Genomic DNA, 14,717 nt, shown 5'->3' with positions numbered 1-14,717 from the left:
CACAACATGAGTCACTCATGAAAGGTCAGTCTGAAATGGTGAGTTTTTGTCAGTGTTTTGAAGGTGGGTAGGTCAGTGCCGTCTCTGAATTCCAGAGGAAGGGGGCTGCGATGGTAAAGGCTCTGTCTCAATGTAAAAAACATTTTATCTATACTGAGATACTGTATGTGTGTGTGTGCGATGTGTTTTTTGTGTTGTGTGTTTCCCAGTACCTCGGGGTGACCATTTTGATTCTGGTTCTCTTGTCATCTAGAAGGCAGGCAGCCAGTCGTACTGAGGCCTTCATGGAGCTGTCGGAGAACATGTGGACGGAGGTGGAGATGGTGCCCAGAGTAAACTCTGCCAACTTCAGCTGCTCATCATGTGAATCTAGCGTTAGTAACTAGATAGTGACATAAACTTTTGGTTAGAACAAGTTCGCTATGCAGGTTTTGTAAAATTAGGTCAAACAAGCCTCATTTCATACATCACTTGGTATGTATACATGCGTGTGTGCATGCAAGTGTGTGTATGTGTATGCATTACCGTATTCCCATTAGGGCTATACAAGACAAGTGTCATTGAGTCGAACTTGAAGTCTAGTTTCAGTGTGCTCTTCAGCTTGCTGTTTTTTCTGGGCTCCACAACAGCAGCCGTCACCACTGTGTTGCCTATAAAAATGACACAGCACAAATAACAAACATTTTTAAAAAGAGGTTGATTCGTTTTTAGATATTTTTTAACAAGGGCACATTATATTTTCAGTTTTAGTTTTATATATTTTTTGGGGTTTCTACTAGATTCTAGAACATGTTTAGATTCTCTAATGTAAAAACAACCAACACATTATTTCTCTCATACTTTCTGTCTGAATAATCACTCTGTTTTAGCACCCGTCTCTTTAAGCCTCAGAAAAGTCCAGTCTGATTGGCTTGCAAGAAAAATAAGGTGAACCTTTGCAAAGGAAGGTGTCAAGATGTAAGTGGAGATTATTTTTATTATAAAGAGCTTGTATCTGACAGAGGAAAGGAAGAGAAATATGTTTGTTTATCCCTTGTTTTTTTTACCTAGGCTGGCCACATTTCTTTTTCAAAATGTATGTACACAAGCACTGAAGCTGTAAGATTTTCATTATATGTCCCCTTTAAAGTATAAAAAACATTTTGAATGTCATTAAAGGTAGGGTAGGTAAGTTTGAGAAACCGGCTCGAGATACACTTTTTGTTATATTCCATGGAATGCTCTTAACATCCCGATAGCAATGAATATCTTAAGTGCTTTGACAAAAAATCCATAAAAAAAATGTCATCTGTGGAAGCCGTAATACTGTAAAAAGCCGGCCCGGCTAAAATAACTGGATGGCCTACCTGCCTGTCAGCCTTCCATCTGTGCACAAACTTATCTCGTGCCCTCATTGGTCATGTGCGCATTCGTGTGTGTTGGAGGAGGGGCTCTATAAGGAAGTGGCAGATTTTCTCCGGTTGTGTATTTTCAAATTCTAGCGATCTCGAGCCGGTTTCTCAAACGTACCTACCCTACCTTTAACTTTTCTAGGATTGTTTTGTATAAGGCTCACCTTAACCCTTTAAACTCTGAGCTAAAATTGTAAATGTTCATTTAGAGGACTGACACAAATGTAATTATCTGCCCATAGAGCATTTTCTTCCAATGTTCAAATGTTTTAAATTACTAAATACATTGTGATGCTGAACTAAGACTGCTTACTGCTGGCTGGTCCGGTGGTTCCAGAGCCCATGGACACTTTGTTGGATACGGTGTCGGAGGATAGATCAGTGGAGGGAGAAGGAAGAGCTGGAGGTGGAACAGCATCAGACTTCTCTGTCAGGTTCTCACTCAGAGTCCTCAGGACCACCGTCATGTCATCCTGGCTGAGGATCAGCTGGAGGGGACAGACACAGGATTGATTCATATTTTGATTTTCACCATTTCTCTAACTGGACAGACTTAAAGGGATTATCACTAACACAATTATAATTTAACAGTCTAACAGTTTATTATGTAGTCATTCATCAAACTTCAAACCAAAACAATGGAATAACATAAACAAGCAAAAAATCATATATTTCACAATATTGCAATCCACAATAACATAGTCTGAATTGATAACAAGCTAAAACTGACCATAGATTTTCAGAAAATTGCCTATAAAAGATATGAGGAAATACTCAGTACTTTCACAAAAGGTACACAATAGGCCTTACCATGTGGTTATTTCATTTAGACTATTTATTCTGATATATCTTTATTAACATATAAAATGACTACATATTTGGAAAGAAGATTTTGGACATATCACCCAACCCAAATGTAGTCTAAAGAAAAACTACATTTGCTATAAATCAGTAATTTCCCTCCCATGTACTTACACTCATGGGTTTCAGATGAGCGGTGATCTCTATGTCCGGTATGCTGTGGTACCAGTTGGATGAAAGATTTCTTTGCACTTCCAAGTCCAAGCTGACTGGCATTAACAGCTGGGTCTCTCCCTGAAAACTTTCATCTTTATATGTGGTCCTGAAGACAGAAGACGGCAACAACACAAACAAAATGAGAAAAGTTATGGAAAATATATGTGATTATTGCATTCAGTGACATCATCTACTGCTTTGCTAAACAGCTTCTTTCGATAAGTTAACATTGAATCATATTTCCTAAAGATGGCCGTTCTCTGACCTGTACATCTTGAGGTCAGTCAGCCTCACGGTCATTATATCCACAACAGGCGGGATCGTGGCATCACTCTTAGAGGGCTGCTTGGCAAAGTGGTTCTTGACGGACAGCAGACCAAGGTCAGCTACAATGACATTGGAGGAAGAGGAGGACTGAGGCAGGAAGATGACGGGTGCGTTGAAGTGGACGTTCAGATTGATACGAGTGCTGCGCTCGGCCAGCTCCTTCACACCAGACGCTGCTTTTTCTGCAGCCTGGACTGTCACCTCAGCCAGCGCCTCTTTAGCCTCCTGGAAGTTATTGATGAATCCCTGGGAGGGAAAAAAGTATTAAAAATGACAATATCTATCTATCCACAGTTTTAAATGAGTTAGTAAGTGTTACATTGTATATGTAGCTTTATGGCACCATATTGAATTTAAATTCATGGCACTTTCAAAATGTACAGTTCAAATGTTATCATTACCTTATACAATAAATGTAGAGACCCACATGCTTTCGAAGTATATATACATTTGCATGCAGGGCTGTATCAGCCTTTTCCCGCAGATTAGAAAAGCCCAACTGTTACAAGTGTAGGATTGTGACAGAGATATGCGATACTTACCAGTATGGAGGAGACAAACTTGTTGAGGAAGATGACCTGAATGCATCCCACAGTCAGCGTGACAGCAGTGTCAACATTAGACATGTCCAGATAGGCGTCTCCTTCTGTTGCGTCCGTATAGTTTACCATGCGGAAGGCAAACACTTCCTTATCTGCTATAGACACAGCCTGAGAAATGAATGAAAGGCAAGAAGAATTAAAGAGCAATAAGCAAACACATCTAAATTATTAAGGAGATAATTTATAGGGACAGATATTAGGTCAAAAGTTTAATAGAGCACACAGATTAAAGGCAAAAAACTTAATAGCACACTAATGTTTCGCCACCTGACCTTGGACCTAAAATCTGATGTCTCTCTTTGTCTATTATTGCCCTTCTATGAGAGCACAAGACAAACCTGCAATTCCTTACGAGGCGATTCAATCGCGTTCGAGCTCTTACTCCATTACAAATCAGAATCACCTCTATTTCTTTACAGAGCGTCTCATGCATAGTGGTCCACATTTATGAAATAAAGACTAGTATAAATATAGACCCTATAGACATAGAATCAGATTTGTATTGGACAAAGAGACATAGGCCACGATAGGGATAGATGAGCATTGAGTCCTTTAGGGTCACTTGCTGATTGTACCTTCTTGTAAAGAGCATCTTTGTCGCAGTCTAGGATCACAATGTTTTTCAGGTTGGCCAGAACCTCCATCCCCTTCTTCCTCATCAGAACCTCAGAAACCAGACCTGGGTGGTTGAGAAAGTGAGTCAGTAAGAAAGTGTTCATTTCTCAGTTAATGGTATACTTCCATGAAATGCCAATTCAGAGAGCTTGCATAATAAGACAGATAAATAACTAAAAAGTGGCAACAATAACATAATCAATATCCACAAAAGTGCATTGGAGAAGGGCTGAATTTAATATCTTCAGGGTCAAGCAAGAGAGCTTCACAGCCATTTCATACCTTCAATACTAATCTCAGAGATCCTGGCTTTCTGTCCCCGAATGAAAACCTTCAGACAGCGGAGATCAGCTCTGATATGCAAGTTCACCACATCTGCAAACTTTGAAGGCTTTGTACCTTCAAGAGGAAGTGAGAAAGAAAAGGTGAGTCTTTGAATACTGATGAAGACAACCACAGAAGAATGACGGCTGTGGAAAGTAACATTGAATTTAATTCTGAAAGGATTTATTAGGTACTTTTTTTCTTGGTTACAGTAGTTTCCTCCTTCTTCTCTCCCTCCTTCTCTGCCTCTTCTTCCTCATGAATGATGGGGAGCTCCTCCTGCACTCCCTCTTTCTTGGTGGATGGAGGAAGGAGGTTGGTGAGGAAGTTCATGGTGTTGAGTAGAGCCTCTGTATGCAGATGAACATCCAGGGATGAGAAGGTCACCTGTATGGGAATGCAACGTCAACATTTTAATGGAGAAAAAAACAATGGCATCTTTTATTTTTTGCATCAAATATTGCTTTTGTTCTTCTATTGGCAACAGTCTAAACATATTTTGGTTTTAAATTATGTATTTTGCTAATTTTTCAAGCATAAAATGCTGATGGTGAAACTTGGTGCAAGAAATGAATGTACTCCAATACAGTGGAAAATAATGTATTTAACATTTCCTTCACCTTGATGAGCTGCTCTGTATTGTTGTGCTGAGACTTGAACTCAGGGCCATTCCTATCAGCCTAAAAAAAAAAAACACAATCCATAATGAGAAAGCCATTTACAACCATTTGGAAGACATACATTCCAATACTGACAATTTGTAAACTGGAGATAAATATATCTAAAAATAATCAATTTCAACAATGGTTAGCAACTTACTTTAATGTACTCCAGGGTGAGCAGGTCAACCTCTGAGTTGTCCAGAGTGGTGATCAGTTGAACCTGCTGCTCTTCAGAATCTAAACAAAGAGGAAACAATTAACACATGACAAATAAAAAGTGCAGCTAAGACTCATAACCCCCAAATTGAGTTATAAATAATGTCTCCTGAACTGTTTAAGGAGGCACTCAGTCCTGAAAGCATCTACTGACCCATGTATTCAGGGCACTTGAGGCAGATTTCCCGTAGGTAGGTGTTAGAAGTCATGTCAAAGGTGCGTAGTTTCAGTTCAGTGCCCAGACCCTCTATGTCCAAGTCAAGCACCGCGACCTCCTGATCTCCAGAAAGACGACACAACTGAACAGAAAACTAGAAGAACAAAGAGGAGACAGAGGAGAAGAACATGCAGAGCGACAAAGAAAAAATAACTATTAGAATAATGGAAAGACAATTAGAGAATTTAAACAGCATGAAAGACAATGTTTTTTTGTAACTTTGTTGAACAAGACCTCTCTATACCTGACTGATTTCAAAGTTCAAGATGAGGTCAGTCATGTTCTTCTGAGCTTCTGAACTTTTACTTCTGTTAAACTTTGCGTAGTGCAGCGGCATCGGATTATCTGGGAAGAATGGTCGATCACCGACGGGAGAGCTGGGAGCATCGTAAAACAAATCTTCCTCTGAACCTGAGGGGCGACAAATCCAAAAACCCACACAATGACATATCTGCTATACTGAAATACACACACTCAAAGAATGTAGTGCGACGATTACACGTGTTGCACAGCGTGGAGGAAATGGCTAAAGAATGCGTCTTACCCAACGAGGTGATGCTGATGGTTTCACATGACTCGAACATGAGAGAGGAGCGCTGGTCGGCTAAGTTCAGAGGTCTTCTGGGAGTGAGTTGTGGGGTGAACGACTGCTTCGGCTGAGGAGGAAAAAACACCAAAACATGAGACATACTTCATTTTCTACAACTTGTTATTATTAGGTCATAACCATTACATCCTTCAAGAGTGTTAGGGGTGTGGGACAGTGAACTTTCAAGATTAGATTAAAGAGGACAGTACCTGCCCCATAGAGGTGGTGTTCATCATCTAAACCTAAACACATACTTTGATACGGAGATCAGCACTGTGTGTCAAGCTTTTCTGTCCATAAATCTGTAATAAACACTGTGTTGTGTTTTTGTTAGGAGCCCATGGAAATAGGTAAGTTAAAGTTTGAAAGGGCTTAGAACATTATGATCGAAGTATATGATGGACACGACCATGCTGCATTAGGTCTCAGATTTGATGCTAAATCTAATAATTTTCTTCCACTGGTGGATTTGTATAAATGATCAAAAGATCCCTCTTAATAATTTTGTCTCTGAAGATGGTCTCACTATAACGATAATAGCTATCATTGACACTTAACATGTGTACAATTGAGCTCAAAACATCATGTTTTCTGCCCAAAACCATTACTTATTGTTAGGTAATTCATCTAATCAACACAAAATGTGAACAGAACCATTTAGGGATAATTGGACAGTTCTTACCTTGGAGGATGAAGCAGAGCCGTTTGCCGCAGGTATGCTCTCAGGCAGCGGGATACTGTAAACTAGCTCCAGAACATTTCGAAGTTTAACATCAGATATACGAAGAGACAGCAGGTGGAGCTCGCCCGACATCTTAAACCTAGAACACAGATGCAGACATCGGAACAAAAGATTTAGTGTGCTCAGAATCTTTAGCCCTACATCACAGAAAACGAAATAACAGGATGTTATGGAAAAACTTCAAACTGACTTTGCCATGCGGGAGTCTGTGACGACCATCGCCCTGCTGAAAACCACCGTTAGATCCACCGGCTCCAGAATGTGCAGCGGTGACTGTTTCTGCTTACGAGCCATTTTCCAGTCCCAATCTATACAAACACAGAAAATGATAAGCATTTCCTTATATTTCACAGAAAAATTGAAAACAGAGCATTCATACTTTTCCTATTCTCCTTTTATTTCCTCCATTCATATATGATCGCTCAATACTAAATGTCCTAAAATCATCCCTCTGTTTTCTAGGCTACAACAACCAACAAGGCTCCAAGAGTTAATCACCTACTACACACAATCATACACAAAAGTATGCATGAAAGGTGCATGTCCTCCTGTGTGTACCTGGTTTGCTATAAAGGAGCTGCAGGCTGCTAAGCTGTATGTCAAAGCTGTCGTATGCTCTGGACATAATGTCTTCAATGTTGCTGGTGCCCACTGACAGCTGAGGCAGATTCTTCTTGCTTTGACTGGACATCTGAAAAGAAAACACAATTGAAATGTTTAAACTTTTAGTACTCTAAAGTCTTCAAAATTAAATATTTGGAAAAAACCCTCAGAAGGCTCTTTTATACAGTTGTGTGCAGGTTGCACGTTCAGCCCACTGTTACGTTTTACACTCTCTGACCTGGAAATGTCCAAGATCCAAAAGTAGGATGTTTTGAGTGCCGTTGTAAAAGCCGGTCTGTGGAATGATGACATAGGAGGCCATCAGGTTCACCTTCAGGTCCAAAACTTTCTGTGTTTCGATCACATACATCAGACCTAAAAACAAAAGCAAGAAGTTAACTTAATTGTAGCAAGAAAAGCCAAACAAGGGATCAGCTCGGTGATCAAATACAGAAGACTTTCATGACATAACAAGAATGATTTGTTATAAAAAAAATCTTGATAACATTCATTCTCAGCATAATGTGTAAAATATGCTAGAGTACAGTATGTTTCTGCAACATACATTAAATATATTTAACCTAATTACTTATTCCCATTTCAACATTTCTAACAGTTGTACTGTTTAAAGGAAGGGTAGCTTTGCTTTGTTTATTTGTAATAGCAAAACAAGATTAAAATCTCAGCAAACAATCTCAGGAAACAAGGAAATAAACAGGAACACCACAATTCAACTGACTTAGAGGGTGAGGCCCGCAGGCTATGGATAAGCATATGGGAAAAGGAAAATGACCCAGTTAAAAGAGGGGCCGAGGAATGGACATATCTGCCCATCAGAGTTGAGACCAGGCTTAGGATCAGTTCCTGAGGTTTGTTCATGTGTGTGTATGTGCCACTGACCGGTGGATGTGCGATCTCTAAACTGCTCCAGTTTCATGAGGGTTGCGTTGGTGAGCTCATCCAGCTGCAGGTCATCGGGGGGCATGAAGAACACTGACATGCTGTTCACCGTTATCTACAGAGACAAAACCCACCAGAAATATATAATATTTACAACTTTTCATGTTATTTTATTATATAATGCTGGTACATGCATGCCGTCAGACACCACTCACAGCGTCATAGATGATTTCCAAGGGTTGCGATTCCACATGAAGCCGTTGGTTGGCGCTCTCATCCAGCGGGTTGGTCTCAAACAGGATGCAGAGCAGCGGGGTCCCCTCTCCTGTGGCGGCCTTCCTCGACGACAGGAGGGTCGGTGCGGGACGGTTACTGGCCAGGCCGGTGACTTCAAACAAACTGAGCTGGGCTGTGAGTCTGATGAAGAAAAAGATAATAAATGTCGATTTCACCAACATCAGGATCCTAAATATGAGATTTACTGTAAAAACTGAGAGCTCGGGAGCCAGTGGCCCTTTGCATGTGAGGGCCACAACACAACGATTATTAGTTCCAGATAGTTCTACACGACTGAATACATAGTTATGAAAATGATATATTCAATTCCTGCCAATAAATCCCCACTCCCAATAAATCATACACACCGGCCCTTTAAATATATATATTTGTTTTTATTTGTATTGAAACAGAAACAAAAGGTGCTTGTGCTGAATGTTTTTTTACTGAAAATCGAATTAATATGGTGTTTTTCAATGGAGGCTCTTTAAAACATTAAGTACAAATGCAATCAATGTTATGAAAGACACCCCCCCCCACCCAAAAGAAAAGGACCCACTTGATGGCTTGCGCTCCAGGTCTCTGAGTGAATGTGGACTTGAGCTCTCCCACAGTCAGCCTGATGATCTCATCTTTGTCCTTGTTGTCAGTGATGGACACAGACAGCTTCTCCATGTGGAAATAGACCTTCATGTCCTCAAACTATAAATAAACAACAACATAGTTCATAATTAAAGTATCTGATACAGTTTCTGCTATTTGATCTTTGTTTGTGTGGGTTGGAGAGCCAGACTTTAGTGTATTATTCGTTGACTGGTGGGTGTCAGGGGGAAGAGACTCACGTTCTTTGGCAGGTTGGGATTTGCAGCGGTGTCACTGTATCCGATGGCAGTGTAGAGTTTGGATTTCTCAGCGTAGGTTAACAGCTCATCAAAACCTTAAACGGAGAGAAAGGGCAAGAGGGAATACATGGAATAGAAAGAATGTGAGGAGTAAGAAAAGCCAACAACATAGAGTCTTTTACAAAAATACACTGGAGCACTTTGCTTTGGTTCTGTTATTATTATCTTTTATAATGTTTTGCTGGTTTTTCTTTTAATGGGTTACCTCCAGTCTTGACCTCTTTTGTTTCTGATTCGGCCTCTCCTCCCATATTCCACATCCAGTTCAACCAGCCCTGAGACTCCTCCTCCTCCATCTTAAGCCCTGGACGGAAAATTCGTAGACCTGCTTTGCTTGCCTGGGAAAGTAAAAAAAGACAGTTGACAGCTTGAACAATTTTTAAATATAATATATATTTATTTATTTTTCTTCAAATGTTGGCAGTACAAATTGCATTATGAGTCATATTAAAGGTGGGGTAGGTAATTTTGGAGAAGCCAGCTCGAGTGCTCTAGAATTTGAAAATACACAGCCGGAAAAAATCTGCCACTTCCTTACAGAGCCCCTCCTCCAACACACACGAACGCGCACATGACCAATGAGGGCACGAGATAAGTTTGTGCACAGATGAAAGGCTGACAGGCAGGTAGGCCATCCAGTTATTTTAGCCGGGCCGGCTAAAATGATTGGTCGTGCTTTTTACAGTATTACGGCTTCCACAGATGACATTTTTTTATGGATTGTTTGTCAAAGCACTTAAGATATTCATTGCTATCGGGATGTTAAGAGCATTCCATAGAATATAACAAAAAGTGTATCTCGAGCCGGTTTCTCAAACTTACCTAACCTATTTTGTATTTGAAATATTCTGTGGCAAAATTGCAGTCTATAGCAAAAATAGGTTCAGTAAAGCTAAGACTATGTAAAACTCACAGGTGCATCTTGAGTGCATAATCCTTCAGCACTTCAGTCTAAGCTTAGACCACAAGATGCCAGTGGCAATAACTGTCAGCCGTGCCTGCTTCTTGCATCACTTCGATCATATGATGGTTGAAACTTGCTTTTAAATAATTAATAGTACAGAGTATAATTTATATGTCTTTTGTAACCCATTAGCATGATTGTAAATGTATGTATTCATCACTGTTTTTCTGTATCTGTGGAAAGTAGAATATAGGGGGTATAACGGTTGAAAGGATCTTAACAGTTTAGCATAATTTGTTAGCTACAGTGCTGCAGACATTACAATTTACGCTACAGATACAGTACAGAGTAGAATACAGTTCACAAGGTGAAACAGAGCTTACCTCCACCTCCGCCTGCTGTCTGGCCAACGTGATGTTAAAAATATCCAAGGTCTTCTCAGGCCCCTGAGAATAGATACAAGACACGCTCATTAGGTTTTAGCAGCTTCTTGCTACTTCATGCAGGAATGCATTGATTACGTATTGTTCATTATTAATCACATCAGGAGGAGATTATGCTTGCAGAGCAGAGAAGAGACAGCGGAAAATACATTTAGATTTAGAGATGTATCTCTCTGCAGTACATAACCTCAAATGCAATTCGATCAATCCTTCTAAAAGGGTTGAACACCAGATAAGTGGGTCATTATGGCTAGAACAATGCATCACTTGAATGATTTTGAGAAGGTAATATACTTGTAATTAACTACTTGCATATTATATTACATGTACCTTTCATACAGGCAATAAATGATGGTCACTGAAGCCAAGTAAGTATTGTCAGTGTACACTTGGGCAGAAACTGCAGGTCTGAACTTGAATAGGAAGTATTTTCCCAAAAGAAATACATTTAGAGAGCCAAATAGGTTTATAATTCAAGGTCACACATATAATCAAGTTACAATTACATGTTCTTCCTACTTTGGCCTCTAACCTCACCATTACTAATTTCAAATTTCTTAAATTTAAAAAATACTTAGTGGCATGACAGATAAGGACTTTTTAAAGCACGAAAAAAAAAAAAGATGTACTGTATACACACACGCAGAGACATTAAAAACAGACGAAATAAGATTGGTTTATGGAAGAAATGTAATAATTGTATCTTGCTGAAATCAATGCATCATGATGCATGAAAAGAGGTTGGATGAGGGAGAAACTACTTTCTATCTAGAACTTGGCAACATTGAAAGAAAAATACTCCTTAAATCATATGAGGCTGTCAGTGCTTCAAATATGAGGATATTAAGAGATAAAAATAGAGAACTTGATATCTCCCCCTCCTCCCCCTGTCAGATCTGTTCAGCTCTCTCTCACCTCGAGTGCCTTGAGCAGGTCCTCGCTGGGTTTCTTGCAGGTGATTTTGGCCTTGTACAGCTCTCTGTAACACTTGATCGTCTGCCGGTGAATGCGAATGTGCTGCCAGGACCACATCTGGAGACGAGGTTTTACATCCACCTCCAGGACGCTAGTGATCATGTACTTCCACCTGCAAGAAGGGAACATCGATGCATAAAGTCAACTTCACAATCGACAATACTAAAGTTGTAAAATGTCACATGTCATTTGGCATTTCAAAACCAAAGTCAAATGTTAAAAGTGTTTTCTGACCATATGCAGGCATTTCTGTGAACCTGGACCTCGGGTCTGTACTTCCTGTACGGGAGATTGCGAGACATCAAATCCACTGAGCCCAGCAGCTCCAGGATGCTAATGTACTGGAAAGAGAGGACGGTAGCCATTACACATGTGCAAAGAGTCCTGACAGATATGCAGTTATCATCACTGAACAGCTCTTTAACGATTTACCCCTTGACATTTTGAATTCATTTTATTTTCCTTAACTTCTCTCTATTTCTCTTCCTTTCTCTCCCCTAAAAAACGTTTTTTTAAAACAGGCTTTGCCTTTTACATAGACAAGTTTATACACTACACACAAACTTACCTGGGGTCTGTTGAGTTCAATGGCCACCTCACTGAGATGGACCATCAGGTCCACTTTAGGAGAGGAAAAGTCCACATCTGACCTGGGATTCATCCGCAGTTTAGCGGCCGCTGAGATAGGATGAAAAACTGTGGAGCAGCAACATCAAAATGATTATTAGAAGCAAACTGTTAACATTAACGATATTCTTAGCAACTTTACATTTGTACATTGAATTATGGACCTGTATTTTAGTGGGATATAAACTTTTAAAATACTTTTTCAATTGCAAAGTTCTACCTTCAAAAATGCAAAAGCTTGTGCCAGCAATAGAAACTCAAAAGTGCTCAAATATGTTGGTGTTGATGGTGTGATTCACACATTGTTGGTGGCCCACAGTGTAAGCGCAGGCCATTACATCCCAAGAGCCACTTCACATTTTACAAGAAAACTACTGATGTATGTGTGCGTAGTCAAATGCGGCTTCATTAGGTGGGCTATACAACATTTTCAAAGTGTGCATATTAAATAACAGTATACAAAGTGAAAACATTTAGATACAGTTAGATACTCACTGAAGTCATGGCTGATTGAAAGAGAGTTCTGTGCGTCGATGCTGCTCTGCAGACATTGCTACAAAAAGACAAAGGTAAAGGAACTTCATTTACATTTCATATGTTATCATTACTCATATTCTTCAATCTCATTGAATCTCTATGTGTTAATGCCTTAACAACATCCAGAATTAAATCATCACTACAAAACAATAATTACCATTGGCCGTATTCTAGGGAGAGTCTTTGTGCATTAGATGAAAGGTTTACTTAATCTGCATCAAACTCAGAAGCATTTGCAGAAGTCTTTTGACATTTCTACCAAGAACATTTAAAAGCAAAGGCTTTCAAAGGATTTAAGAAAAAAAAAATGCTACATTGAATCTATCCTGCTGCTTGAAAGTGACGACTGGCCCGTTAAGAGTGTTATTTATGCCTCCAATAATGCTGAATAAAACAGACTATGGCTTGACTAAAGCCAGGCTTGTGTAGGCAATGTACAACACAGCGTTAATTGTGATACTTACCAAGGCTTCCTCTGCATTGTGATTGGAGAAGAGTAAAGAGTCGACATTCCAGTAGGCAAACAAGTTCTCTAGTTGAACCAACTGAGAAGAAGGTAAACAAAAGGCAATTAGAGTAGTTCAGATGCTTACCATGAGGAAGAAACATATCTGACAGTGTACAATGATTTCAAAGGTTTGGACCCAAAAGTGGGGTTATTAGTAAATATGATCGGTTTCTAAATTGCATACATTTTTTGGGTACAGATATAGCTCATCTGATTACGTGGTTGAATTTCTCACCTTGAAGAAAAGTCGGGAATTCTCATCCAAAAGTCTGGGATTCCATTTCTCATCACATGTCTGGAGGAGTCAAACAAGCAGTGTTAAAATTGTATTATATAATGTTTAAGTTTGAACAAAAAATTCACGACTAGTAACGCCTTAATTACTGAATGTTATTAGGATACAATCTAAAAGGAGGGACCTTAAAAAACATTACCTGAAGACTGAGGTTTTTAAGTGATACTCCAAATGACAAGGGGCGGTTTGGATTGGTGACCTGTGGAAAAGAAAACCGTTGGGGATTACGTCTTTCTCTCTGTGCTTATCAATTACTGCCTACAAAAACAAACGTGAGCAACGCTGTACAGTCATACACATAAGTGAGGTAACTCAGGTTTGAATACTCACATCATCTTCATAGCGCACATGGATGTTAGAGATCTTAACTTGCAGGTTTTTGATGACCTGAGTGACCAGCTTCTCCACAAAGGTGTCCTGTTTTTCAACATCTGGATTCTCTGTCCAACAGAAACAAATGTTATGTCAATATGAGACCTTAACGAGTCCTGCAACGCACCTGAAGCTTAACTTTAGGAAACAGACCTCTGACCTCATGCTCTCTGATAACAATGTAACACAATAATGATATAAAACCTTCTAACAATGCTTTTCAATACAACATGTCATCTCACCATAAGTAGGTGTTAACTTCTATTTTTAGAAGTTAACACCTACACATTGACAAAAAAAACACACACACACACGCCAACACACACCTTGCTCAGCAGCCTTCTGCTTTGTCTCCTCTATCCGCTGTAGCTCCCTCTGACGAGCCTCCTGTAGCTGCTTCTCCTCCTTGTCTGCATCATATTTTATGCCTGGAAAGAATTGGGTGAATAGAAATAATTATCCATCTGCACATTGGAAACAATGAACTGAGTGATTCTACAATTTAGGGTACATTCCATGTCCATTGATGTCCATTGATGATAATTATAATTATTCTAAGTATTTTCTTCAAAAATATCATATTTTGCCTATTATTGGAAAGCATGTTATAATATCACACAAACATTATGTGTATCCTATGCTTTATTTAGCTTGAAATGTGTCATGATGTTCT

General features: G+C 39.5%; 1 protein-coding gene across 3 annotated transcripts in view; it reads right to left on the bottom strand.

The window, feature by feature from the left end:
* vps13a (vacuolar protein sorting 13 homolog A) overlaps nucleotides 1–14,717 on the bottom strand; it is a 39,046-nt gene that overhangs the window by 21,538 nt on the left and 2,791 nt on the right. For all 3 annotated transcript variants that reach the window (XM_034118762.1, XM_034118763.1, XM_034118764.1), the window contains exons 5-37: nucleotides 14,371–14,472; nucleotides 14,003–14,112; nucleotides 13,812–13,871; nucleotides 13,613–13,672; nucleotides 13,334–13,414; nucleotides 12,828–12,885; nucleotides 12,274–12,401; nucleotides 11,940–12,046; nucleotides 11,646–11,817; nucleotides 10,671–10,733; nucleotides 9,589–9,721; nucleotides 9,324–9,418; nucleotides 9,041–9,183; nucleotides 8,421–8,622; nucleotides 8,206–8,320; nucleotides 7,544–7,680; nucleotides 7,261–7,393; nucleotides 6,893–7,010; nucleotides 6,643–6,781; nucleotides 5,916–6,027; nucleotides 5,616–5,782; nucleotides 5,309–5,465; nucleotides 5,096–5,175; nucleotides 4,897–4,956; nucleotides 4,471–4,663; nucleotides 4,235–4,351; nucleotides 3,913–4,016; nucleotides 3,278–3,445; nucleotides 2,674–2,981; nucleotides 2,367–2,514; nucleotides 1,705–1,879; nucleotides 526–650; nucleotides 213–382 (exon numbers count right to left, since the gene is read on the bottom strand). In XM_034118762.1, coding sequence (XP_033974653.1) covers nucleotides 213–382; nucleotides 526–650; nucleotides 1,705–1,879; nucleotides 2,367–2,514; nucleotides 2,674–2,981; nucleotides 3,278–3,445; nucleotides 3,913–4,016; nucleotides 4,235–4,351; nucleotides 4,471–4,663; nucleotides 4,897–4,956; nucleotides 5,096–5,175; nucleotides 5,309–5,465; nucleotides 5,616–5,782; nucleotides 5,916–6,027; nucleotides 6,643–6,781; nucleotides 6,893–7,010; nucleotides 7,261–7,393; nucleotides 7,544–7,680; nucleotides 8,206–8,320; nucleotides 8,421–8,622; nucleotides 9,041–9,183; nucleotides 9,324–9,418; nucleotides 9,589–9,721; nucleotides 10,671–10,733; nucleotides 11,646–11,817; nucleotides 11,940–12,046; nucleotides 12,274–12,401; nucleotides 12,828–12,885; nucleotides 13,334–13,414; nucleotides 13,613–13,672; nucleotides 13,812–13,871; nucleotides 14,003–14,112; nucleotides 14,371–14,472 — 4,240 coding nt within the window. The remainder of the gene's footprint in view (nucleotides 1–212; nucleotides 383–525; nucleotides 651–1,704; nucleotides 1,880–2,366; nucleotides 2,515–2,673; nucleotides 2,982–3,277; nucleotides 3,446–3,912; nucleotides 4,017–4,234; nucleotides 4,352–4,470; nucleotides 4,664–4,896; nucleotides 4,957–5,095; nucleotides 5,176–5,308; nucleotides 5,466–5,615; nucleotides 5,783–5,915; nucleotides 6,028–6,642; nucleotides 6,782–6,892; nucleotides 7,011–7,260; nucleotides 7,394–7,543; nucleotides 7,681–8,205; nucleotides 8,321–8,420; nucleotides 8,623–9,040; nucleotides 9,184–9,323; nucleotides 9,419–9,588; nucleotides 9,722–10,670; nucleotides 10,734–11,645; nucleotides 11,818–11,939; nucleotides 12,047–12,273; nucleotides 12,402–12,827; nucleotides 12,886–13,333; nucleotides 13,415–13,612; nucleotides 13,673–13,811; nucleotides 13,872–14,002; nucleotides 14,113–14,370; nucleotides 14,473–14,717) is intronic.

The sequence above is a fragment of the Trematomus bernacchii genome, unplaced genomic scaffold, assembly GCF_902827165.1.
Source record: "Trematomus bernacchii unplaced genomic scaffold, fTreBer1.1, whole genome shotgun sequence".
Lineage (NCBI taxonomy): Eukaryota > Metazoa > Chordata > Actinopteri > Perciformes > Nototheniidae > Trematomus > Trematomus bernacchii.
This window is presented reverse-complemented; position numbering and strand designations above follow the sequence as displayed.